This window comes from Macaca mulatta, chromosome 15 (assembly GCF_049350105.2).
Source record: "Macaca mulatta isolate MMU2019108-1 chromosome 15, T2T-MMU8v2.0, whole genome shotgun sequence".
Lineage (NCBI taxonomy): Eukaryota > Metazoa > Chordata > Mammalia > Primates > Cercopithecidae > Macaca > Macaca mulatta.
Window position 1 is genome coordinate 78,167,854 of NC_133420.1, and position 22,810 is coordinate 78,190,663.

General features: G+C 38.6%; 1 protein-coding gene across 2 annotated transcripts in view; it reads left to right on the forward strand.

Annotated features, from left to right (window-relative positions):
• Positions 1–5,068: 5,068 nt before the first annotated feature.
• Positions 5,069–22,810, forward strand: part of HACD4 (3-hydroxyacyl-CoA dehydratase 4) — a 36,270-nt gene continuing 18,528 nt past the window's right edge. Inside the window, exons 1-4 of one of the 2 annotated variants that reach the window (XM_028834356.2) lie at positions 5,069–5,308; positions 7,315–7,418; positions 9,975–10,102; positions 20,764–20,876. In XM_028834356.2, the coding sequence (XP_028690189.1) occupies positions 7,388–7,418; positions 9,975–10,102; positions 20,764–20,876 (272 nt within the window). In that variant the 5' untranslated portion in view covers positions 5,069–5,308; positions 7,315–7,387. 2 annotated transcript variants of the gene reach the window in all.

A 22,810-nucleotide genomic window follows, 5' to 3' on the forward strand; every position in this document is an offset into this window, starting at 1 on the left:
GAGTTTTACAATAAGCCACAGGGAACAAAAACCTAGGCTATGAAAATACAGGAAGACACACCTGCCTAGAGAATTAGTAGCAAGGTTTCTAGGATAGGAGGAAAGAGATTCTAAAAAAGGAAGCATGGAAAAATGGAATGTAGAATTTTAAAAAAACATATAGAATGGAAAGATCTACAAAGCAAAGCCCCTATTCCTTCTCCCCAGCTCCCTACCCCAGGACTAAACCCAAACCACAAATCAGGGCAGGGACTTAGTGAGAATAGGAGATGCCTAAGTTGCAAAATTTAAGCAGGCATCCCCTGTCGGTACTGCAAGCCTGAATGGGAGCTCCTCCTCAAAGTCCGTACCCCAGGTGCCCTGCTAGCCTCATCTACCCAGTCCTGCTACAAAAACAGAGATGTGGTAATAGAAATATCCTAAGTCAAAAGGAAGAATCACACGCCATAGGTTTAGTGTCCTTTCTCAGGCAGATGCGGGGAAACCTGTGAGCTCTTAGGGTAGCACCAAATTCAGGGCACAATGTGGGAGAGAGAAGGCAGTGCCTGCACAGAAGTTTCCGAATGAACTGCCAGGGGGATGAGGAGATGCAGAGAGAATGAAGAATGAACAGAGGCCTGGGGATGGAAAAGAAGACTGTCAAGGGAAAGAGAGAAGACAGGAGGTGATGGGGGGTCTTTAATCGGTAGTAAGTGGGGTAGGTTACTATTAACATATTGAGTGAGGATACATCTAGTGTACAGACACCAGTGCAAGCAAGCCCCTCAAGAAGCTATCGTGAACTAAAAGACAACCCAGGGGCCTATGTGTACAGGTCTGAGACCCAGTCTTCACCAACTACAGGTTGTATAAATGCCATACGCTAAGGTGCCTTGGGGAGAGGGGCAATAAACCAAAGAGTCTGCCCTGGAGGATATTGTGTTTCTTTTTATTGACAAATTTTGTTTTGTGTTGTTTACTTTTCCCTTGAAAAGTACAGGATGTTATATCATAAGCAATAATAAAAGTTATTCAAAACAAAAAAACCCTACATTTCTCTTTATAATGTACTTTGCCTATTTTTGGAGGGTTTATTGTCTTCCAATTACTGAGTTTTGAGAGTTCTGTATATATTTGCACACCAGTTCTTTATTAGTTATGTGATTTTAAAATATTTTCTTCTGCTATATAGCATCTTTTCACTCACTTGAAAGTGTCTTTTGAAGGCCAGAAGTAGCTAAGAAATGCTTGCTTAGCTATCTGAGAAGGCTTCTAAGAAGTATCTATGAAATACCTAAGAAATCTCTGCCTAACCCAAGGTCACAAAGAGTTTTATCCTGTGTTTTCTTTGAGAATTTTTATAGCAGGGAGAGGAGTGACCTCTGAAAACTCAAGGTGCTGAAAATTTTTAAAAGAATTTCTTTTGTAGCCAGTCTGTTACTGCCATGAAATATATTTCAAGGTTTTAGCCTCCCAGTTGGTGCTCTTTGGAATGAAAACAAATTGAAGCATTTGCCCAAGGAAAACAAAATTGACATGTTCAAATAATTTTAAAATTTCTTCTAAAGATTAGAATATATTAATTCAGTTATTATCTTGGACTCTGACTTCAGTACCAATGGATAACTGGAAGTTGAATATACATACTTCAGTAATGGAACTATCACTGAATGTTTTGTTTTGGTTAAAATTTTGGAAAACTCCAGAAAACTCATACTGGATTTAATTCATTCATCCAATATGTTTATGGATACCTACTATGCCAAGCACTGTACGAGGGGCTTTTATCCATTTTCATCTATAGATTTTCTTATTTGATCTTTCTAATAACTATGTGCTTTGGGCAAAAGAAACTTCATTTTTAAAGGTTAAAATTTGTCAAATTCTCACTGTTAGTGAGAGAGAAGCTTCTGAGAATCTATAATCTAGTTTAATAGTCAAGTACCTTGACAACAACAATACCCTAAGATAAATGTCATGATAGACATACGTTAGCCTCTGTGGCTCCCAGAGGGAACCTCTGGGAAGGCTTTTAAAGAATAGAATTTTGACAGGTAAATACTGGGCTTTGATAAGGGGAGGAGGTAGAATAGAAAAATTAGAGGGGAAATTTTTCACAGAGGCACATTGGCCAGAGAATGCCTGGTGTGGTCATGGAACAGCAAGTTGCTGTGATTTTTGGTAAGGGGATAGGATGGTAGGAGATGTCAACATGTGACAGGTTTGGGGGCAAGAAGAGATATACTGTAGCAGGCAACAGGGAGTCAGCAAAGGATTTAGACCAGGAGAATGGCTACATCAGAACTGTGTTTCAAGAAATATTTTTGCCATCCTTAACTAATTGATGGCAGTCTGTGTAGAAGGAGGAAAGAGATAGGAGGCAGGGAGGCTGGGGGAGGCCATCTTGGTAATGCTGGCAGGATGTGGGCAGGACTGGGAACTGACCAGGGGAAAGGGAAAATTTCACTTTTCATCCAAAATGTTCTCTCCTAAGCTCTTTTTGTACTCTATCCTTGGGAAATAATGTAGAATCAGCTAACTGCCTGATTTGAAAGGATTTTTTTTAAAATTTTTTGATTGATTGGCTTGTTCTTTATTTGACAACTAAAAAGGGCCTCTTTTTGTGCAGCAGAAAGATATAATCCAAGACGCTCCAGGAAAGTCAACTGAGTTATGGTGTAAAGAAAGGATGTGAGGGATGAGGGAAGCCAATTACTCCTCACTCAGGTACTGGAAAATAAAGAATGGACACAGAACACTACTGATCAGTAGGAGATCTGGAAAGGATGAGATCAATTGAATTTGATTGGATGGGGGTGCTTAATGATGACTCCCCAATTTTAAAAGCAAGTGGCTAGAAAAATGGTGGTCTTTCTGTGGGAAATAACACAATGATTTAGGAAGAGAGATAATGTGCTTATTTTAAATAGGTTGAATTGGAAGACATTCCTATTCAAAAGATAGTCCAAATGATAGGACTTTCATGAGGAAATATCCAAAAGCTATTCATAGGCCAGAGATAGTGTTCATAAAAGAAGAAAGGGCTGAAAATAATAGTCAAAAGTTGTCCACATGGAGATAAAGCCATGTGTGGTTGTCTGTGCTGAGGGATAACATGGTGACAAATAGATGGTGACTAAGGGCAGACTTTTGAGGAAATTCAGCAGGAGAAGAAGACCCATCCAGAGAGACAGAAAGGACATAAGGCAAGAGACGCAGAATATGTAGAACTTCAGGGGTAAATAGAAGACAGGCAGAATTGGTAAAATACAGCAGACCTGTCAGTGAGCATGTGGATGCAGGGGCTGTGTTTGGTGATAAAGGATCAATTCTTCTGGGCAGGCTTTCCACCTTCTCCCTCCTGCCCCACTCCAGGCCATCTGGGTCTTTACTTTCTCTCTTGTTGCCTAACCTGAGCAGAGACAGCACTGATAATGGGTTAGCCAGCAGTTTACCCTTTGCATCAAATGTTCTCTAAAAGCAAGGACTGTGGGGCCTCATCCCGCAAGGTGATACAGGATGGGAATTCGGGGAAAAATAAACATAATCCCTGATGGAGCAGTGTCAGGGGAGTCCAACTGTAAGGTATTATGGAACAGGAAGATGGTAGGAAATGAAAGAAGCACCTGATTATAGAAGGCAGGCAGGGAGTTATGAGAAGATTCCATTGAGAGAGAAACAGAAAGAATAAAATGTTTAATTATATGGTAAGAGAGAGCTGTCTATGTCCCTAAACTGCAGTGAAAGCCAACGGAAAGGAGGGGATGACGATGCAGGAAGAGGCGATGGTTAACTACTGATGGAGTGATTCTGAGAAGGGACTGGTAAACACAAGGGTGGGGTTAACCTCTGACTGACGGCAGGGTATGAGAGAAGGTGCAGAGAAATGTAGAGGTGAGAGGTAGGCATAGTGAATGCAATGGACTATGAAAAAAGGAAGCCATGGCTTAATGGGAAACAAACAAGAAATCCCCCCAACCTGGAAGTTCTGATACTGCCATTTTATCAGTTGTGTGACCTGTGGTAAGTGACTTAACATTTTTTAAATGCCTCAACTTCCCTTTTGGTAAAAATGGGACCACTAACTTCCAACTCCAAAACCAGGCGCCATTGTCCCACTTACTTGCAAGTGCCCTCTTAGATGTTTCTCTGTTTCTGTTTTAACGTTTCCTTTTCTGGGTAGAGGAGCTGGAAGATGGGCTGGATCTTATTAGCAAAGCAGGAGGTTGGGTCATCTGAGTACGGAGACAGTGATGCCATAAGCCTGAGAGATCACGAAGAGGTTTTAGCAGTGCTGGGCATAAGTTAGAGAAATTAACACAACGTGAATAAAGATTTGCAGGCACCAGTGAGGACCCAAGGGAGATTAGAGGGCAGGGAGGCCTGATAGAAGAGGAATCAGGCCCCTAGCTGAAGAAGTTTTGGGGAGGTGTGCTACAAACTTCGTTTTATTTTATTTATTTCTGAGACAGGGTCTCGCTCTGTCACCCAGGCTGGAGTGTAGTCGCCTGATCTTGGCTCATTGCATCCTCGACCTCCCAGGCTCAAGCGATCCTCCCACCTCAGCCTCCGGAGTAGCTGGGACCACAGGCCCGCATCACCATGCCCGAATAATTTTTGTATATTTAGTAGAGACGCGTTTTCGCTATGTTGTCCAGGCTGGTCTCGAACTCCTGGGCTCAAGCGATCCTCCCGCCTCGGCCTCCCAAAGTGCTGGGATTACAGGCATTAGCCACCGCGCCCGGAACAAGCTTCGTGTCTGAACCTGGCTCACATCTCGGGAGGCTTGGGGATGGGCTTCAGCGAGTTCGGAGGCCCCGGAAATCGCCCAGATGCATTAATTTCCACAAGACTTGCAACGAGTTCTCAACACAACGGTTAGGAACCAGTAATCAGAGCTTGGTAAGCCCTCCGGGAACGCGAGCCGCCTCCCAGCCTTTCGCCCTGACGCGCTCTAGCAGTGCTGCAGAAACTTCAGGAACTTCGTTTTCATCTCTTCCCCGACGCACGACCTCGGGCTTTTTCTTTTTGTAAACTGCTGAGTGTGGAGAGGCACCGCCCTTCCGCGCCCAGCCGCGGGGCCGCCCCTGCCTCCTCCCGGTGATCCTTCCCGGACGGCGCTGGAAGCCCTGGCGGCGGCGGCCCATGGGGCCCTTGGCGCTGCCCGCCTGGCTGCAGCCCAGGTAGGGCGCTCGGCCGAATCCCGAGGGCAGGGGGCCCGGGTGGAAGGTCTGGGGGCGGGAGCTCACCTCTGCGGCGGGCGGGCGGGCGGCACCGACCAGGAAGGCACAGCGCTACCGTGCCCAGGCACCCCTTGGAGCTCGTGCAGGTATTTGCTTACTTACCCCTCTTGACCACCCTAGGAAGCAGGCTCTGTTATTTTCTCCATTTTACAGATGAAGAAATGGGAAGGACAGGCTGCATGGCTACCCCTGCCCTTGTGAGCCCTCTGCCAGTACTTCCCTCCCCCACCAGGGGCCCTTCTCTTGACTTTCTCAGATGCAGAGTTGCGGGTGATTTTTAGATCTAACAGCCCTGGAAACACCTATCACACGTATGGATTTCAGAGCCCTGTGGTGGGGGGGAACAGATTCAATCATATAGCGGTAGGGCCTGGGGGGTGTATATGTTTAACGCACAAACCAGGTGATCCTGATACAAGCTGAAGGAGCATGTCCTCTTCCCAAACTCTTTAGCAGATCCTGCCTTATGGGGGGTGTCCCCAGATAAAATCATTCTGTCTCCCAGCTTATTTTCCTTGTTTCTCGGAGGTTTTGCATCTCCAAGGAGGAGTAAATCTTGACAACACTGGCAGGGCCACTCCCGTCACTCTTCTGAACACCCAGGGAACATTTCAAACAGTGCTTTTTCCTAACTCCCTCAAACCATGTATCTGTCAATCTTCTCTTAGTCATCTCCCCAGCAACTCACAACACATTGTTAAACCCAGCTTGACTTCCCTTTTCTGGTATGAGCAACTAAATTGCTTTCTATGTGTATCTGATGAAGGAAACTATCTACCCTTGCAAAATATTAATAGGCAGTGGCAAGATGTTAATACTAACCCCAATCACATAATGTGTTCAAAAGTCAGGTGTGTCTAGTTACTGAATTATCCAACATTTGGATTGCTCCCATCCCTACCCCCCTTCAGAACTAAAACACTTGTGTCTCAAGTTTCGCACTTAGCAAGCTGAGCTACTGGAACACATAGTGACACGTCAACCCCTCTGCACACATGGATTTTTTGTTGTTGTTTTATTTTTTATTTATTTTTGAGACAGAGTCTTGATCTGTCGCCCAGGCTGGAGTGCAGTGGCACTATCTTGGCTCACTGCAGCCTCTGCCTCCCAGGTTCAAGTGATTGTCTTGCCTCAGCCTCCTGAGTAGCTAGGTAGCTGGGATTACAGGCATATGCCACCACATCCGGCTTTTTAATTTTTTTATTTTTGTAGATATGAGTTTTTGCCACGTTGGCCAGGCTGGTCTTGAACTTCTGGCCTCAAGTGATCCAACCCGCCTTGGCCTGCCAAAGTGTTGGGATTATATGCGTGAGCCACTGCACCCAGCCGGTTTTTTTTTTTTTTTTTAAAGAATATTCAAAGCCGCCTTCGGAGTGGTTTCTTTTATTCCTTGGTGAGCAGCAAGGTTAGAACTTTATCAAAGATGAAAGCAGATTTTGAAAAAGCACTATATTTGGTTTTAAGCAAACTCACTCTACAGATGGTCCATGACTCACATTTTTTTAAACTTTGTGATGGTGTGAAAATGATATGTATTCATTAGAAACCGTACTTCAAATTTTGATTTTTAATCTTTCCCCAGGCTAGCGATGTGCAGGTATGATACTCTTTCATGATGCTGGGCCACAGCATCGGGCCACAGCTCCCAGTTGGCCGCATGATCAGGAAGGTAAACAAGCAGTACTCCACAGTGCACTGTGTTGCCAGATGATTCCGCCCAATTGTAAACTAATGTAGGTGTTCTGAGCAAGTTTAAGGTACACTAGGCTAAGCTGTGATGTTCTGTAGGTCAGCTGTATTACATGCATTTTCAACTTATGATATTTTCAGTTTACGATATTTTCAGCTGATGGGGTGTATCAGGACGTAACTTCATCGTAAGTGAAGAAGCATCTGTACTTACTTTAGCAGGTAGTGTAGGCTATGGCTCCCTTCAAAATCTGATATGTACTTGGGGGTAACCAGATAAAAGACTGATATGGAACAGTTTTCTTTTGCTTTCTCAGGTTGGCCAGTACATTAAAGGACATGTGTACAGTATGAAAGGATGATTATAAAAGAAGTGTTTAATGGTATTTTCCTGTATTTCTAGGTATAGGAAGAATGCCTATCTTTTCATCTATTACTTAATCCAGTTCTGTGGCCACTCTTGGATATTTACAAATATGACAGTCAGATTCTTTTCATTTGGAAAAGGTAAAACTCCAAAACAGTTTTTTATTTTTAACTTTTAATCCTTGTTTTCGCTTCATCCTGCTTAAATTTCTATACATCTCAACCTAATATCCTTCTCTAAAATTTGTATTTTTCAGCAACCATGTTTATTGCAAAACCTTCTTGGAGAAGGGGAAGGTGGGATAAGTAAGGGAAAGGGATTTGGCTTCCCTCTGAGTAGGCAGTTTGCCTGAAAACAGAGATGGATGGCACTGGGGTGGTATCATTTCATTGTTCCTTTTCCATTCTGCACCAAACCTTAGCAGATTTCTTGTGTTTTGAGGAAATCTCAGCATAACATTTTATGCAGAGAAATCAGGAATGAATCAAATTCTTCCAGTGTTTGTATTATTCCCCAGGTTTGAGGTAACTGGAGACTACTAGTAAGTGAAATACAAATTTTATATTCCCCAGGCCTCTATTTGGTCCCTTGAAGAAGTAATATGTAAATGACACACTCTGTAGATGTGTACCACTTATATAGTAGTCAGCATTAATGGTTCAAGTCATAAACTTCCTCTAGTTTCCTGAAAAGTAAAGTCACTGTTGGGTGACTAAATGACTATCAAAATAACATTCTGTTTATGTTCCATCCGCACATGGGTAAGTGTCATCACAGTTTACAACTGTTGAGTGACTTGACAATCTAAGCAACTGCTGGCTTCAGCTAAAAACAAATGTTTAGAATGTAGCTGGGAAAAGTCATGCTGTGCTCATCATTTCAGACGTGTGTATCATAAGAAGTTATTCTACTTGCAAGGTCCCATAGCTATTTTATGTTACTTTTTCTTACTGAAAATCTCCAGATATGTTCTCACCTTTGTTAAGGCCCTCCAAAGATATAACCTAAAGCTTGAGTTTCAACTACAAATGTTGAGAGTTTTCAAGCAGAGGAAAACACAGGTGATGGGAAAACTTCTTTTATATTTTTATTAAAACTTCTTTTATATTTTTATTAAAAAGCCATCACTTCTGGCCCTTTGAGGTTTGCTGAGGCGGTGTAGGCATGTGACATGTCATTTGCCACACAAGCCATGGACTCTCTTATGCTGCCTAGTCTTTCCAGTGAGAAAAGTTGCCTCAGCGAGTATTTCTTTTTCTTTTCTTTTTTTTTTTTTTTTTTTTGAGATGGAGTTTCCCTCTTGTCATCCAGGCTGGAGTGCAATGGTATGATGTCACCTCACTGCAACCTGTCTCCCAGGTTCAAGTAATTCTCCTGCTTCAGTTTTCTGAGTAGCTGGGATTACAGGTGCCCGCCACCATGCCCGGCTAATTTTTGTATTTTCAGTAGACACGGGGTTTCACCACGTTAGCCAAGCTGGTATTGAACTCCTGACCTCAGGTGATCCGCCCACCTCGGCCTCCCAGAGTGCTGGGATTATGGGTGTGAGCCACCATGCCTGGCTCGGCGCATTTCTTTCTCAATTATTACCCTGCCATTATAATTGTAGAAGCTACTTATTATTAAAGAAACACAACTGATTCATTCAGGAGACGGACTGAAAACAACCAAGTGTGGATTCAGTACAATTTTTGAATCAATGTATAAATTACGTAAGTAGCTCAACAGAAACCTGAAACCCGGAACGTGTTATACCTGCTACCTTCTTCCTTCACAGAGCTGTGTAATTCATAATGCTTTGGTTCAGTGAATGCAGGGCAGTGGATAAGAGCATGGACTGTGTGCTTCAGGAACCACCTCTGAAATGGGGATGATGATAATAGTGTCCATCTCGTGGGGCTGCTGAGAAGAGAAATCCTTAGTGCTCAATAAATTATCAATGTGTGAATTACCACAGGGCAGTAAAGAGAGCAAAATCTTCCCTACAAGTTTCTAAACATGGCAGGATTTCATTTTAAAACTTAAAGCAACACATTTATCCTATGTAGAGGAACATTTGTTTCCCTTCCATTTCAGCTCCCTCTAAGTGCACAGCATTTCATTTGAACCCTCTGCAATGCAGACCCCAAAAGTCCTGATCGGAGGCCCAAGTTCCAGTGTTTAACAAAATCCAGAAAAGCACTAACCAAATATGTATAGAAACAAAATCCTAGATACATATGTTATTTGATATCATGGCATTATTAGCGTCATTTCCATAAAGTTTCTGTGAAATCATATTTTTTCTCATTTTTGTCATTTCCTTGTCAGTGGAGGAACTGTGAGCACAGTGTCTTTAACAAGTTTGCTTCTATCTACACTTGAGGTGGTCTAGATTCTAGGAGGTTACTCTTATGTGGGAATTGCTTTATAATCTTAGAAGTGGGGAATAAATGCTACATGTACGTTTGCCCATGAAATCTTTCTCAAGTTTCTACTTCTTTTGTAACAGAAGCAATTAAAATACACTACAGTATGGGGTGCTTTTTTTGTTTGCATTGTATTCTTAATAATTTAGTAGCTACTTAAGGAATTTTTCACATATACAATGAAAAAGGAAGTGAATACTCTCCATTTGATTTCAAAGTGCTGCATAAATTTGGGTTATAATCCAGTTTTTACTTACTATATCTGCATTTTTAACCCATGGGACACAGATTCAATGGTTGACACTTTTTATGCTATTGGACTTGTGATGCGACTTTGCCAGTCTGTTTCTCTCCTGGAATTGCTGCACATATATGTTGGCATTGAGTCAAACCATCTTCTCCCAAGGTTTTTGCAGGTAGGTTTGAATCACATTATTATTATAGAATCTGTTTCATATTTACATTTTTTCTATGTACAGCTTCTCCTGACTTTTTGGCAGGTAGAAAGCCAACCCTTGTCTTAGGTCACCGATAAGGAGAATTACTTTGATGGAAGGACAACCTTATTCTAAAACTGCACAATTAGAACAACCAGTTGGAAACATTCAGGGCAGTGATGCTTGCTGATCTTGCAGCACTGCATTGGTCCTATCCTGGAAGGAGATTTCATAGCCACTTGCTACTCTCACCATATCACTGCCTGGGGTAGTAGAAGACAATGATAAGGCATAGGATTGGAGACTTGGGTTTGAGGCCTGGCTTTTCTGCTTACCACTATGGGATCATACCACCCACAACCATTGGGCTGTTGAGGGAAAGGACACCACAAATAATACCTGGCACACAGTAGATGATTAAAAAACAAAAAGCTTCCTTCATCTACATCCAGAGAATAGAGTACTCCTAGGCCATTCTTGCTCATTCCCTCTTTTTTACTAAACATCAATGGAAAGGGGAGATCATTTGTATTTATCTAATACAGCATCTAAGCGTAGACTTGGGGAACACACAGACCTGGATTCAAATCCCAGTTCTACTTTGCACTAGTTGTATACCTTTAAACAAGTCATTTAATCATTCTGAACTTCATTTTCTCATGTGATATGAAAATAACATGTATCTTATGAAGTAACTGAGAAAATGGATAAGTTCCTGGTACTTAGTTAAGAATACAATACTTGGTAGCTATTACTACTATTTTCTTAACTATTCTTTGTTCCCTCTTCCATGCCTCTAGCCCTAGATTACCATGTTCTTTGTAAAGGCAGGTTGAAGGAAGATGGGAAATTTACTAGTAGTGACTCCATGTAGAAAATCATTGCTGGATAAAGGCAAAAAATAAAAATAAAAATAAATATTTTCTGTAGATTTTATATAGTTCATATAGTTGTCCCTTTCTTATGGGACGGTAAAGGTCAGGCAACTATAAGAACATGAGTTTAAAGTCTACAGAAATAGGTATCTACATGAGTATAATTTTAGGTATCCTCAAAATAAATTTGAAAAGTTGATCATTTTGACAATTTCACATTGTAAAACTAATTAAAATATGTCAGAATTTTATTGTGTTGCCAGCACCTAGCAAAGTGCTTAGAATGTAAATGTACACTTTAAATTTTTGTTAAATGAAAGAGTGGCATAGATCCTTTTATTAAAATTTGTCTAAAATATCATGAAAGCTTAAAAGATATAAATAGTGTAATCCAAAGGAGGCTTTTAACAACTGAGCATTACAAGTTTATGGAATATTTTAAATTTTACTTATTAAATAAGTGTAGAGAAATAGTATCCATCAGGATAAAGACATTAAAAAATGTTGAAATATCAAATGTAAAATAAAAATTAGGGTAATGGTGTATAAACTAATAACATAGTAGTCAGTTAATTAGCTAAGACCTAGATGGAATTCCCTTTAACATAGTTCCGTACAAAATCAACGGGGATACAGATCTGTCCCAACAGCAACATAGTATCTGGGAGCATGATTTATTGGTGTTTATTACTTATTTACAATGTGGTGTACTTCGAAACAACCAAAATACATATAGTAACAGCATCCCATAATGCTAATCTTGGAAAATAAAATTAACAACTAACATTAAATAAAAGTTGTATTCTATCATCTGGAATGATTTTGCTTGGAGTATGACTAAATTCATCTAAAATCTCAGTTATGTTTTCTATTGGTATTTTTTTAAAGGACTTTTTACCTTTTTAGGCTAAGTGGCTACTACTAGTTTCATGGTAAACATTTTCAAAATTAAGAGTAGTGTTATTTTAGTTATTGCCGGTGTAGAGAATGCACCTAGAGGGAATAGATAATTTTGTAAGGAAGAAAACTCACTGAGCAGTTGAATGTGCCTAGAAAATGTGCACATATGTACTTTACAAAATTAGACTTGTTTAGTAATAGAAATTATTATATAACTTAGAAATCTGATTTCTTGGAGTTCCAGGAATTCCAGAATATACACCTGATTTTAATCACTGCTAATTAAAACTTTAAGGGCTTATAGAAATATAACTGTAACCAAAGAACCAAATCTTGGTTTGGCAATTCAAACATAGTGGCAAATATAAATTGACACCTTTTATTCAAAGGCGAGTTTGCAAAGTCTGATGTTAGCAGAGTGCAAATGATTTTTAAGTCTTCAGTTACTGGGAGAGATAAGTCAGAGATCACTGTGTTAGGGAAGAAAATTATTCTCATCCTGAGTATTATCAATTTTTGTTGTGGTTGTTTGGCTTCCTCTTTTTATCTCCTTTGAGATTTTATTTGGCCCCTATTTCTTTTATTAATAATTTATCATCCTTTTTGTGGTTCCCACAATGGAAATGGTGTTGGATAAAGGTTCAGAAACATGCCATTGTGCCCAAAGTTTCATTTTCTACCTCCTTCTTATATTAGAGTTATGCAGACAATTAGAATTCCCTCATTATGGGATGGCACTGAGGCCCCTGCTTTAAAATAATGAAACAAAACTCTCCGATTGTGTAATCATTCTTGGTTTTCCTGTTTCCCCATTTTTAAATGAAGAAACTGTAGTTAAGAGAGTGGCTGCTTTTAAGTAAGCTGAAAAACCATGTCTATACAGTTGTCATGTGATTTTGATATTACCCTCAAGAGATTGTTAAGTGGGCCGGGCGCAGTGGCTCAAGTCTGTAATCCCAGCACTTTGGGAGGCCAAGGCAGTTGGATCACGAGGTCAAGAGATTGAGATCATCCTGGCCGACATGGTGAAACCCCATCTCTACTAAAAATACAAAAAATATTAGCTGGACATGGTGGTGCGCGCCTGTAATCCCAGCTACTGGGGAGGCTGAGGCAGGAGAATCGCTTGAACCCTGGAGGCGGAAGTTGCATTGAGCCGAGATCTTGCCACTGCACTCCAGCCTGGGCTGCAGAGCAAGACTCCGTCCCAAAAAAAAAAGAAAAAAAAAGATTGTTAAGTGACAACTGAATTCTTCTTGGGGGGAACTAGTCCTCCAAAATATCTAGAGAAATAATTCCAACCAACAGTAGGAACTGATTACCTAGTTGAGCAATTAGCATTACAGGTATCAAGTAGTGGTGGTGTGTCCACAGGGGATAGGTTTGTTTTTATACTGTGTTTCTGTTTCTTGTGCTTTTGTTTCCTGTGCATTTATTTTTTTATTTTTTTATTTTTTTTATTATACCTTAAGTTCTAGGGTACATGTGCACAATGTGCAGTTTTGTTACATATGTATACATGTGCCATGTTGGTGTGCTGCATCCATTAACTCGTCGTTTACATTAGGTATATCTACTAATGCTATTCCTCCCCACTCCCCGCACCCCACAACAGGCCCTGGTGTGTGATGTTCCCCATCCTGTGTTCAAGCGATCTCATTGTTCACTTCTCACCTATGAGTGAGAACATGTGGTGTTCAGTTTTCTATCCTTGCAATAGTTCGCTTAGAATGAGCGTTTACAGCTTCATCCATGTCCCTACAAAGGACATGAACTCATCCTTTTTTATGGCTGCATAGTATTCCATGGTGTGTATGTGCCACATTTTCTTAATCCAGTCTGTCATTGATGGGCATTTGGGTTGGTTCCAAGTCTTTGCTATTGTGAACAGTGCCTCAACAAACATACATGTGCATGTGTCTTTATAGCAGCATGATTTATAATCCTTTGGATATATACCCAGTAATGGGATTGCTGCGTCAAGTGGTATTTCTAGTTCTAGATCCTTGAAGAATCACCACACTGTCTTCCACAATGGTTGAACTAGTTTACAGTCCTACCAACAGTGTAAAAGTGTTCCTGTTTCTCCACATCCTCTCCAGCACCTGTTATTTCCTGACTTTAATGATTGCCATTCTAACTGGTGTGAGATGGCATCTCATTGTGGTTTTGATTTTCATTTCTCTGATGGCCAGTGATGATGAGCATTTTTTCATGTGTCTTTTGGCTACATAAATGTGTTCTTTTGAGAAGTGTCCATTCATATCTTTCGCCCACTTTTCGATGGGGTTGTTTGATTTTTTCTTGTAAATTTGTTCTTTGTAGGTTCTGGATATTGGCCCTTTGTCAGATGCGTAGATTTTAAAAATTTTCTCCCATTCTGTAGGTTGCCTGTTCACTCTGATGGTAGTTTCTTTTGCTGTAGAGAAGCTCTTTAGTTTAATTAGATCTCATTTGTCAATTTTGGCTTTTGTTGCCATTGCTTTTGGTGTTTTAGTCATGAAGTCCTTGTCCATGCCTATGTCCTGAGTGGTATTGCCTAGGTGTTCTTCTAGGGTTTTTATGGTTTTAGGTGTAACATTTAAGTCTTTAATCCATCTTGAATTAATTTTTGTATAAGGTGTAAGGAAGGGATCCAGTTTCAGCTTTCTACATATGGCTAGCCAGTTTACCCAGCACCATTTATTAAATAGGGAATCCTTTCCCAATTTCTTGTTTTTGTCAGGCTTATCAAAGATCAGATGGTTGTAGATGTGTGGTATTATTTCTGAGGGCTCTGTTCTGTTCCATTTGTCTGTATCTCTGTTTTGGTACCAACCATGCTGTTTTGGTTACTGTAGCCTTGTAGTATAGTTTGAAGTCAGGTAGCATGATGCCTCCAGCTTTGTTCTTTTGGCTTAGGATTGTCTTGGTAATGTGGGCTCTTTTTTGGTCCCATGTGAACTTTAAAGCTGTTTTTTCCAATTCTGTGAAGAAAGTCATTGGTAGCTTGATGGTGATGGCATTGAATCTATAAATTACCTTGGGCAGTGTGGCCATTTTCATGATTTTTCATGAATCATTTTCATGATTCTTCCTATCCATGAGCATGGAATGTTCTTTCATTTGTTTGTGTCCTCTTTTATTTCATTGAGCAGTGGTTTGTAGTCCTCCTTGAAGAGGTCCTTCACATCCCTTGTAAGTTGGATTCCTAGGTATTTTTTCTCTTTGAAGCAATTGTGAATGGGATTTCACTCATGATTTGGCTCTGTTTGTCTGTTATTGGTGTATAGGACTGCTTGTGATTTTTGCACATTTATTTTGTATCCTGAGACTTTGCTGAAGTTGCTTATCAGCTTAAGGAGATTGTGGGCTGAGACAATGGGGTTTTCTAAATATACAATCATGTCATCTGCAAACAGGGACAATTTGACTTCCTCTTTTCCTAATTGAATACCCTTTATTTCTTTCTCCTGCCTGATTGCCCTGGCCAGAACTTCCAACACTGTGTTGAATAGGAGTGGTGAGAGAGGGCATTCCTGTCTTGTGCCAGTTTTCCAAGGGAATGCTTCCAGTTTTTGCCCATTCAGTATGATATTGGCTGTGGGTTTGTCATAAATAGCTCTTATTATTTTGAGATACGTCTTAGTATTTTGAGATACATCAATATCTAGCTTATGGAGAGTTTTTAGCATGAAGGGCTGTTGAATTTTGTCAATGGCCTTTTCTGCATCTATTGAGATAATCATGTGGTTTTTGTCTTTGGTTCTGTTTATATGATGGATTCCATTTATTGATTTGCATATGTTGAACCAGCCTTGCATCCCAGGGATGAAGCCCACTTGATCATGGTGGATAAGCTTTTTGATGTGCTGCTGGATTCGGTTTGCCCTGTGCATTTTAAAATGTTTTACATGCACATCTTTATTTTGACACCTAGGGAAAAACCGTTATGAATTTCTAAAATTACATACGAAAGGAAAGGAAAAAAACGATTGACCAAAAGACAATAATCACTTAACTGACATATATTTTATTTTTTTATACACTTAGGGAAAAAGGGCAAACCCATAGTGTAGCTATTTATAGACTTCCAATTTTTGAAATAATTACATGACAATAAAAATCATATAAGAAAATATAGTAAACTTTGATACTTACTTTTTAAAATGAAGCATAAAGGAAATTATAATATAAATGAAAACTAGGTATCTCCCTTCTCCAATCCCCTCCTCCCAAATTAGCTTGCATACTTTATTAGCTTAGTAAAAAATACTGAATTGGAAAAGTAGTTGATTTCAGTAAACTTAATCAAAACAACTTGACTTTTATAGTACAGAATCACTATCAACCCTGAAATGTTGATTTTGAGGGGCTTTGTTCAGTTTGCTTGTACAGAAGCCTGAGAAGGAGATTTTTATTTATACTGCTTTAGGATGTTTCAACTCAAGAAGAGGGGAAAATAGCCAACACTAACCTATGTGTCATAACATTAGACTGATATCCCCTATAGGAAACCCTTAATGGATTACTCCATCACTTTTTGAGAAATGCTTTACATGCAAATATTTCATTTATAATTGAATTAAAATGATTCAATTACACATCCTTCCCTCTGTGTCATAATAAACACTCCTGCAGTATTAATTTTACACATTTTTACTCAATTTTTAAAATTTCTTAACCAAAACACTAAAAACGAATACTCCTAAATTATTGTGCTTACAGAGATTCCATTTATGAGCCCAAATCACATAAACTGTTTCTGTATTTGCCAGTAACACTTCTATTTCTGATCAGGGCAAGCAGGGATCTGTTTGTCAAAAATCCCTCTAAAGATTTCACAGTCACATACTCTTAAGAGAACAAATATGAAGGAATTCCCAAAGGAAAGTATCTTTAACCCTTTTAGGCAAAAAGCCAGATTTTACCCTAATTTCTTTTTAGCTGTGAAGCAGGTGCTTATTTGTGTTGCTAGACTAAATAATCTGACTTTCCTTTAAAATCACATAGATTTTTCTCACCAGTTTTGAGCTTGGAATAGGCTTATATTGTTAGAGAAGAAACTACCAAAGATAGTGTTGAGTTGTAACATTCTCCAAATTTGGAAGCCTCCTGAGAGTGAATTACATGTCCAATTCACTCTGTAGGTAAGATTTTAGATTTTTCCTCTGTTTTTCACATTTGATCCATGTAGTTCTTCAGTGTGATAAGTACAAAGCTATATTCCTAGCATAATTTTACAGATGCTGAGATTGAATTTTTTAAATTCACAGTCATTATCTACATAGAAAAATGTTTTCCTGTAAATACACTGTAAATCACTACATTAAAGTATATTTAAATATTCATTTTCCTAATCATAGCTTACATTTATTTGGGCTTTTATGTGTGTCAAACACTTTTCTTAGTTCTTTACATGTATTAACTTATTTAATCTTTACAACAACCTTTTCCTGTATATAATAATTACTATGTAACAACAGATGGTAATTATTATCTCTACTATAATTACTTAACACAGAAGTAAATTATGCAAGGTCACATAGGTTTTGAATATTATAGCAGACATTTAAGCTATTTGGCTCTTGAGCTCTCAACTATTATGCTACATTTGTTTAGTGTTTCTCCAAGTATAATATAAATACCATGAAGGCAGGGGCTTGGTCTTGTTCACAGCTGTATCCCCTTGGACGCAGAACAGTGCACTCAATAATTATCTATTGAATGATGAATAAATAAAGAAACAAATACAATGATTTAAATGCGTTTGTCCTACAGAAGAATGTAATTGGTAGTTTTTGAATATATAAAGATAGATTTCTGAAGTTCTCAGAAAAGTTCAGAGGATTGAGAGTTTAGATTTTCATTTGAGTAAAATAGTGGTCTTTGAGACTAAAACTAATTTTAAGATTCTCGAAATTCTCCCTGTAGTTGAAGTATCATTTTACCCTCCCATAGCTTATAAATCAAGTGCTACCTGCTATTTGTAAAGTAACAACTTAGTTTCAATTATTGCTCAACCTAGAGTTGAGGATTCCCAAATAGAACTTTAAAATGCCCAGCATTTTTATTACATAGTTATCACACTTTTGAGTAGATGACATTATCACCATGTTTAATTTAACCCAAGTTGTAGGATATTTACTATACCTTTTACTCTACCTATTTGAGTTGTACTAAACGAGATCATTCTCTAGTAATTAGTCATATTTTCATAGGATTTGTTAAAAATTACAAAAGGCTAAATTCTTCCAAGTGTCAAGCTCTAAATAACTGGCCAAATGGGCATATTAAAGAAGACTGATAAATTTTAAAAGCCTTTTCTTCAAAATTGTTTTGGTGTTAAGAAAATCAAGGAGGCTCTTGTTTTAAGGCTTAATTTTTAAGGAGAAGCTTTTTTAAAGAATAGGCGATAACTTGGATACTAGGTGATGGAGTAACTCATATCAAGTAACAATGGTGAAAGAGTCTTAGTATTTCAGGAATTTGAAGTTGTATTGTCTAGATGTTGATTCTAGACTTGTAAGTCAGTCACTTTCAGTTGGTAAAATGCATGTCTTTTGTAAAATGCATATAACAATAATAGCACCTACTTCTTAGGGTCATTATGGAGATAAAGTGAGATGGTATATATTTGGAACCTGGCACAAACTAAACAATAAAAGCTTTATTTCAATTTAAGAACATCTCTGCCTAAATTTCCCCATTGTATTGCCATTGAATGGTCAAGTTAGAGTTAAATAACCATCAGATATTTGTTAACTAATTACATTGACACCGAATATAGAAGGAGTCTTCATTTGTGTGTGTATGTGTGTTGTGGTTTGGTTTGGGGGGGCCATCCTGTTGCTGCTTTCTGTGCAGCTGGGATTTTATTGCTACCTTGCCACAGTGAAGTGATGATTTTCAATAGGGTGAGTTTCATCATGCAGCTCCAGTCTCTCCCTTTTAGGAGATTTTCCCCTCTGTCCTCTTCAATTAAGGGGTGACCTGACATCACGGATAGCTTACAACTCTGGAAACCAGGAGACTTCATATATATATATATATATATATATATATATATATATATATATATGTTTCCAGGTCTGTTCCCATATTCCTTATTTCTAAAAAGGTGGGGCTGGCTAGTATCAGAATGTTTTATTTAGAGGAGACCCTAGAGATCATCTTATTGAGAGGTGTCTAAGATTTTTCAGTAGTCAGCCATGTAATTAGAAATCTGTATTTTATTCATGTATCCATTCATGTATGTGTATCTCCTGAGATTTCTAGCAAAAACTAGGTTTTCCTAATTACCAAGCACTGATCAAATATAAGAGAGGTAGAGCCTAAGAACTTGTTTGCTGCTATGATTGTGTATCTGAAGGCTGAGAGGTGTCATGACATCAAGGTTGGATTGTTCAGTAATTATAATTGCAGTTCAGTAGAATTTATTATAGAAACTAAATCAATAGAGTATTATATTATAAAGAAAGGATGAAAAAAGAAAAAACAGCTATGTAGATGGCTTCCATAGTTTGACTAAGGTTTGAATCATATCTAATTTCCCTTAGCCAAGCATAGACCCTCTTGACTCACCACTGTAGTCATGTCATAAACATGCTGATATAGCTTATACACGTGGATTTCTGATCATGTGGCCCGCTGTTGGCAAATCTTGGATTTCTATGCACTAGGTGATTTTCCAGGACTAGCAGCCTATAAATGCTAAGTCACAGGTTATCCCAGTCTTTTCTCCTTGATCCACTTTAAAAATAAAGAAAAATATAAATCATTCCCCTCTTTACTGCAAATTTGACTCTTCAATCTTAAGTATATTTTCCTTTGACCATTAAGAGCAAGTAAAACATTCTATTAAAAACACACAAAATACAAAATGTACAGGATATATTAATATAATGTAAGAAGGCACTTTATATTTAGGTTGGGAAAAAGGAATGTATTTTTTTATTTTCTGAGGCTAGTAATTGGGGCAAAGCCAAAAATGTGTGAAGTCTCAATGATCTGTAAATGCTGACTTGGAATATATTGAATTCTTTTCATTTTCCACTAGCTTATAAGGGTTAGGATTATATTACTCCCCTACTGAAAAAAAAAAAAAAAAAAAAAAGCTACAATAGTTTCTCTATTGGATGGAATTGAAATTTCTCAGCCTGTCATTCAAAACCCTTCATAACCCAGCTCCAAACATGTTTTCAATTTCATCTCCTTTTATTCCCTTGTATGCACCCTCCCCTCTAGCCCCCCAGTGGTTCACATTACTCCCCTGGGCACCCTACATTTTCACACCTATGCCTCTTTGCTCAGGCTACTGCCTTTGCCTAGGATGCCCTCTCTCATATCCAGTCTACCTGACAAACTCTTACTCATTTTTCAAGATCCAACTTGGATGAAAAGAAGTGTAGCCTGTCTTCATTAATCTCTTTGCATTGTTTCTCTAGGCAGAAAGTATCTTGCTCACCTGTGCTCCCATATCTAGCACACACTGTGCTATTGTTCAGTTCTCCCACCACTGCTACCCCCTCTGGAGCAAAGGCTGTGTTTTCATTTTGGCATCTGACACACAGTGGACACTCAATAAAGCCTTGTCAAAGTGAATAGAAACACATGCATGTGGCAAGAAGAAAGGAAATATCCTGATTCACATAAAATATATGTCATTTTTTCATTCATTATATATTATTTGTAAAATACAGACAAATGAGGAACTGAAATTCAGCCATAACCCTACTCTCTCAGAGGGAGGCATTGTTAACAATTTAGTATACATATTTCCAGCTAAAGTATACTTTTGAAAGGAGATCTGGTTTTTAAAATTAGAAAATTACCTACATAGCCTAACAGATGATCCTAATTTCTGACTTTGCTTTTCTTTGTTAGCTCACAGAGAGAATAATCATCCTTTTTGTGGTGATCACCAGTCAAGAGGAAGTCCAAGGGAAATATGTGGTGTGTGTTTTATTCATCTTTTGGAATCTATTGGATATGGTTAGGTAAGAAGGTAAAATAATGTCTTAAAACAAGGCTAAATTGCTTTCTGCAGTGAAACCAGTACTAGCTGCTTACATTTGGTTACTCGGTACTACAGGAAAACATATCCCCTTTTCAAATTATTTTATCTTGATATGGAAATGTATTTTTAGTGTTCTCCATAATGGGCATATCAAAGATAATGAAAACCTACCATGGTATTACAACAGTAAATCAGCACATTCAGGTTTCTGCAGAAGGCTTGGCATAAAACCAACTTGGAATAACCCTCAGCTGTTTCCTAACGAAGGCATTCCTCACAGTTGCTTTAGTACAGTTGCTTTAATAAGCAAAGCAGGTCTTTTATTATATCACCAGAATTTACAGTTAGTTTCTGTGCATTCAAAAATCTTTTAAATATAGGACCTCTCAGGAAGAAAATGCACTCCCACATTCATTTACAATTCCAGTGGGTTCAAATGACTAACTTAAGTCCTTTTACTGCTAATTCTAAAACTTTGCAGTGAGATGTGCTTAGTCTTACCTCTACAAGTGGTGGTGTAAAACAGTCCCCTTTGCTCAGTGAGTGCTTACACCTCACTCTGGGGAGGTGTCCTAACTGCTAGGTCAGCTTTCACAAATGAGAATTGTCCCTCCCACTTGAGAGATCTGGATTTGGAGAGGTAACACAAGAGCCCTAGTTTGTTTTTTAGCCAAGGGTATGTAATTTTATTATATTTTCAATAACTTAACTGGATTAAAATATGTTTAAATAATAAGGTGAGTCCTAGAGTGAATCAGAATGATATCTTTTGTTGAAGTAAAATGAATTTAATTATGTATATAAATTAGTAATTTCTCATTTTTGAATTGATAGTTTAGTGGACTTGGGGCAAACTTCATGGACTTTTGTAGCCCGTAACTTCTATTCATGAGACCATGGAACATCATTTGGGATTGAAGCTTTCTAGTATGTTACTCTTGGGTATGCTTACTCTTTCAGTCTCAGAGAAGCTCAATAAATACATTGGAGAACAAAACATTTGCACTGAAAGAAGTAGCATGCTGTCATAGGAAGACTTTTGAATATGAAGGTAGAAGATCTCTCTGGATGAAACCCACCTCCACTGCTTACTTGCTAAGTGATGTTAGGCAAATCACTTAACCTTTCTTATTTTAATAACAACTTTATTGAGATATAGTTTATATACTATAAAGTTCACCCTTTTAAAATACAAAATTTGTGAGTTTTAGTATATCCAAAGAGATGTGCAATCACTACTATCCTAGAACATTTTTATCATCTCTAAAAGAAACCTAATACCCAGTAGCAGTATGAGGAGGGAGTAGCAGTATGAGGAGTACCCACTCCCTTCTTCCCCCAGCCCCTGGAAACCACGCATATGCTGTCTCTATGGATTGCCTATCCTGGAAATTTCATATAAATGGAATCATCCAATCTGTGGCCTTTTGTAACAGGCTTCTTTTACCTAGCATAATGTTTTCAAGGTTCCTTTGTGTTGTGGCATGTGTCAGTACTTCACTGCTTTTTGGGCTGAGTAATATTCTATTGCATTGATTTACCACTTTCTGTGTATCCAGTTATCAGTTGATAGACATTTGGGTGGTTTCTACTGTTTGGCCATGAGGAATACTGCCATGAACATTCATATACAAGCTTTTGTGTGCACATGTTTTCATTTCCCTTATACCTAGGAGTGAAATTCCAAGGCATCTGACTTTTAGAAACTTTTATTTTCCTCTGTAAAATGGGGGTAAACTTATCTTCCCACTCTACCCTATAATTATTTTTCCTAAAGAAATGAGCAAGAAATTTCCTCAGCCTGAAAAAAGTATCTATGAAAAATTCATACTAATATGATAGTTAATGATGAAAGACTGATGCCTTCCTCCTAACACGCAGGAACAGGACAAGGGCATCCACACTTGCCACTTA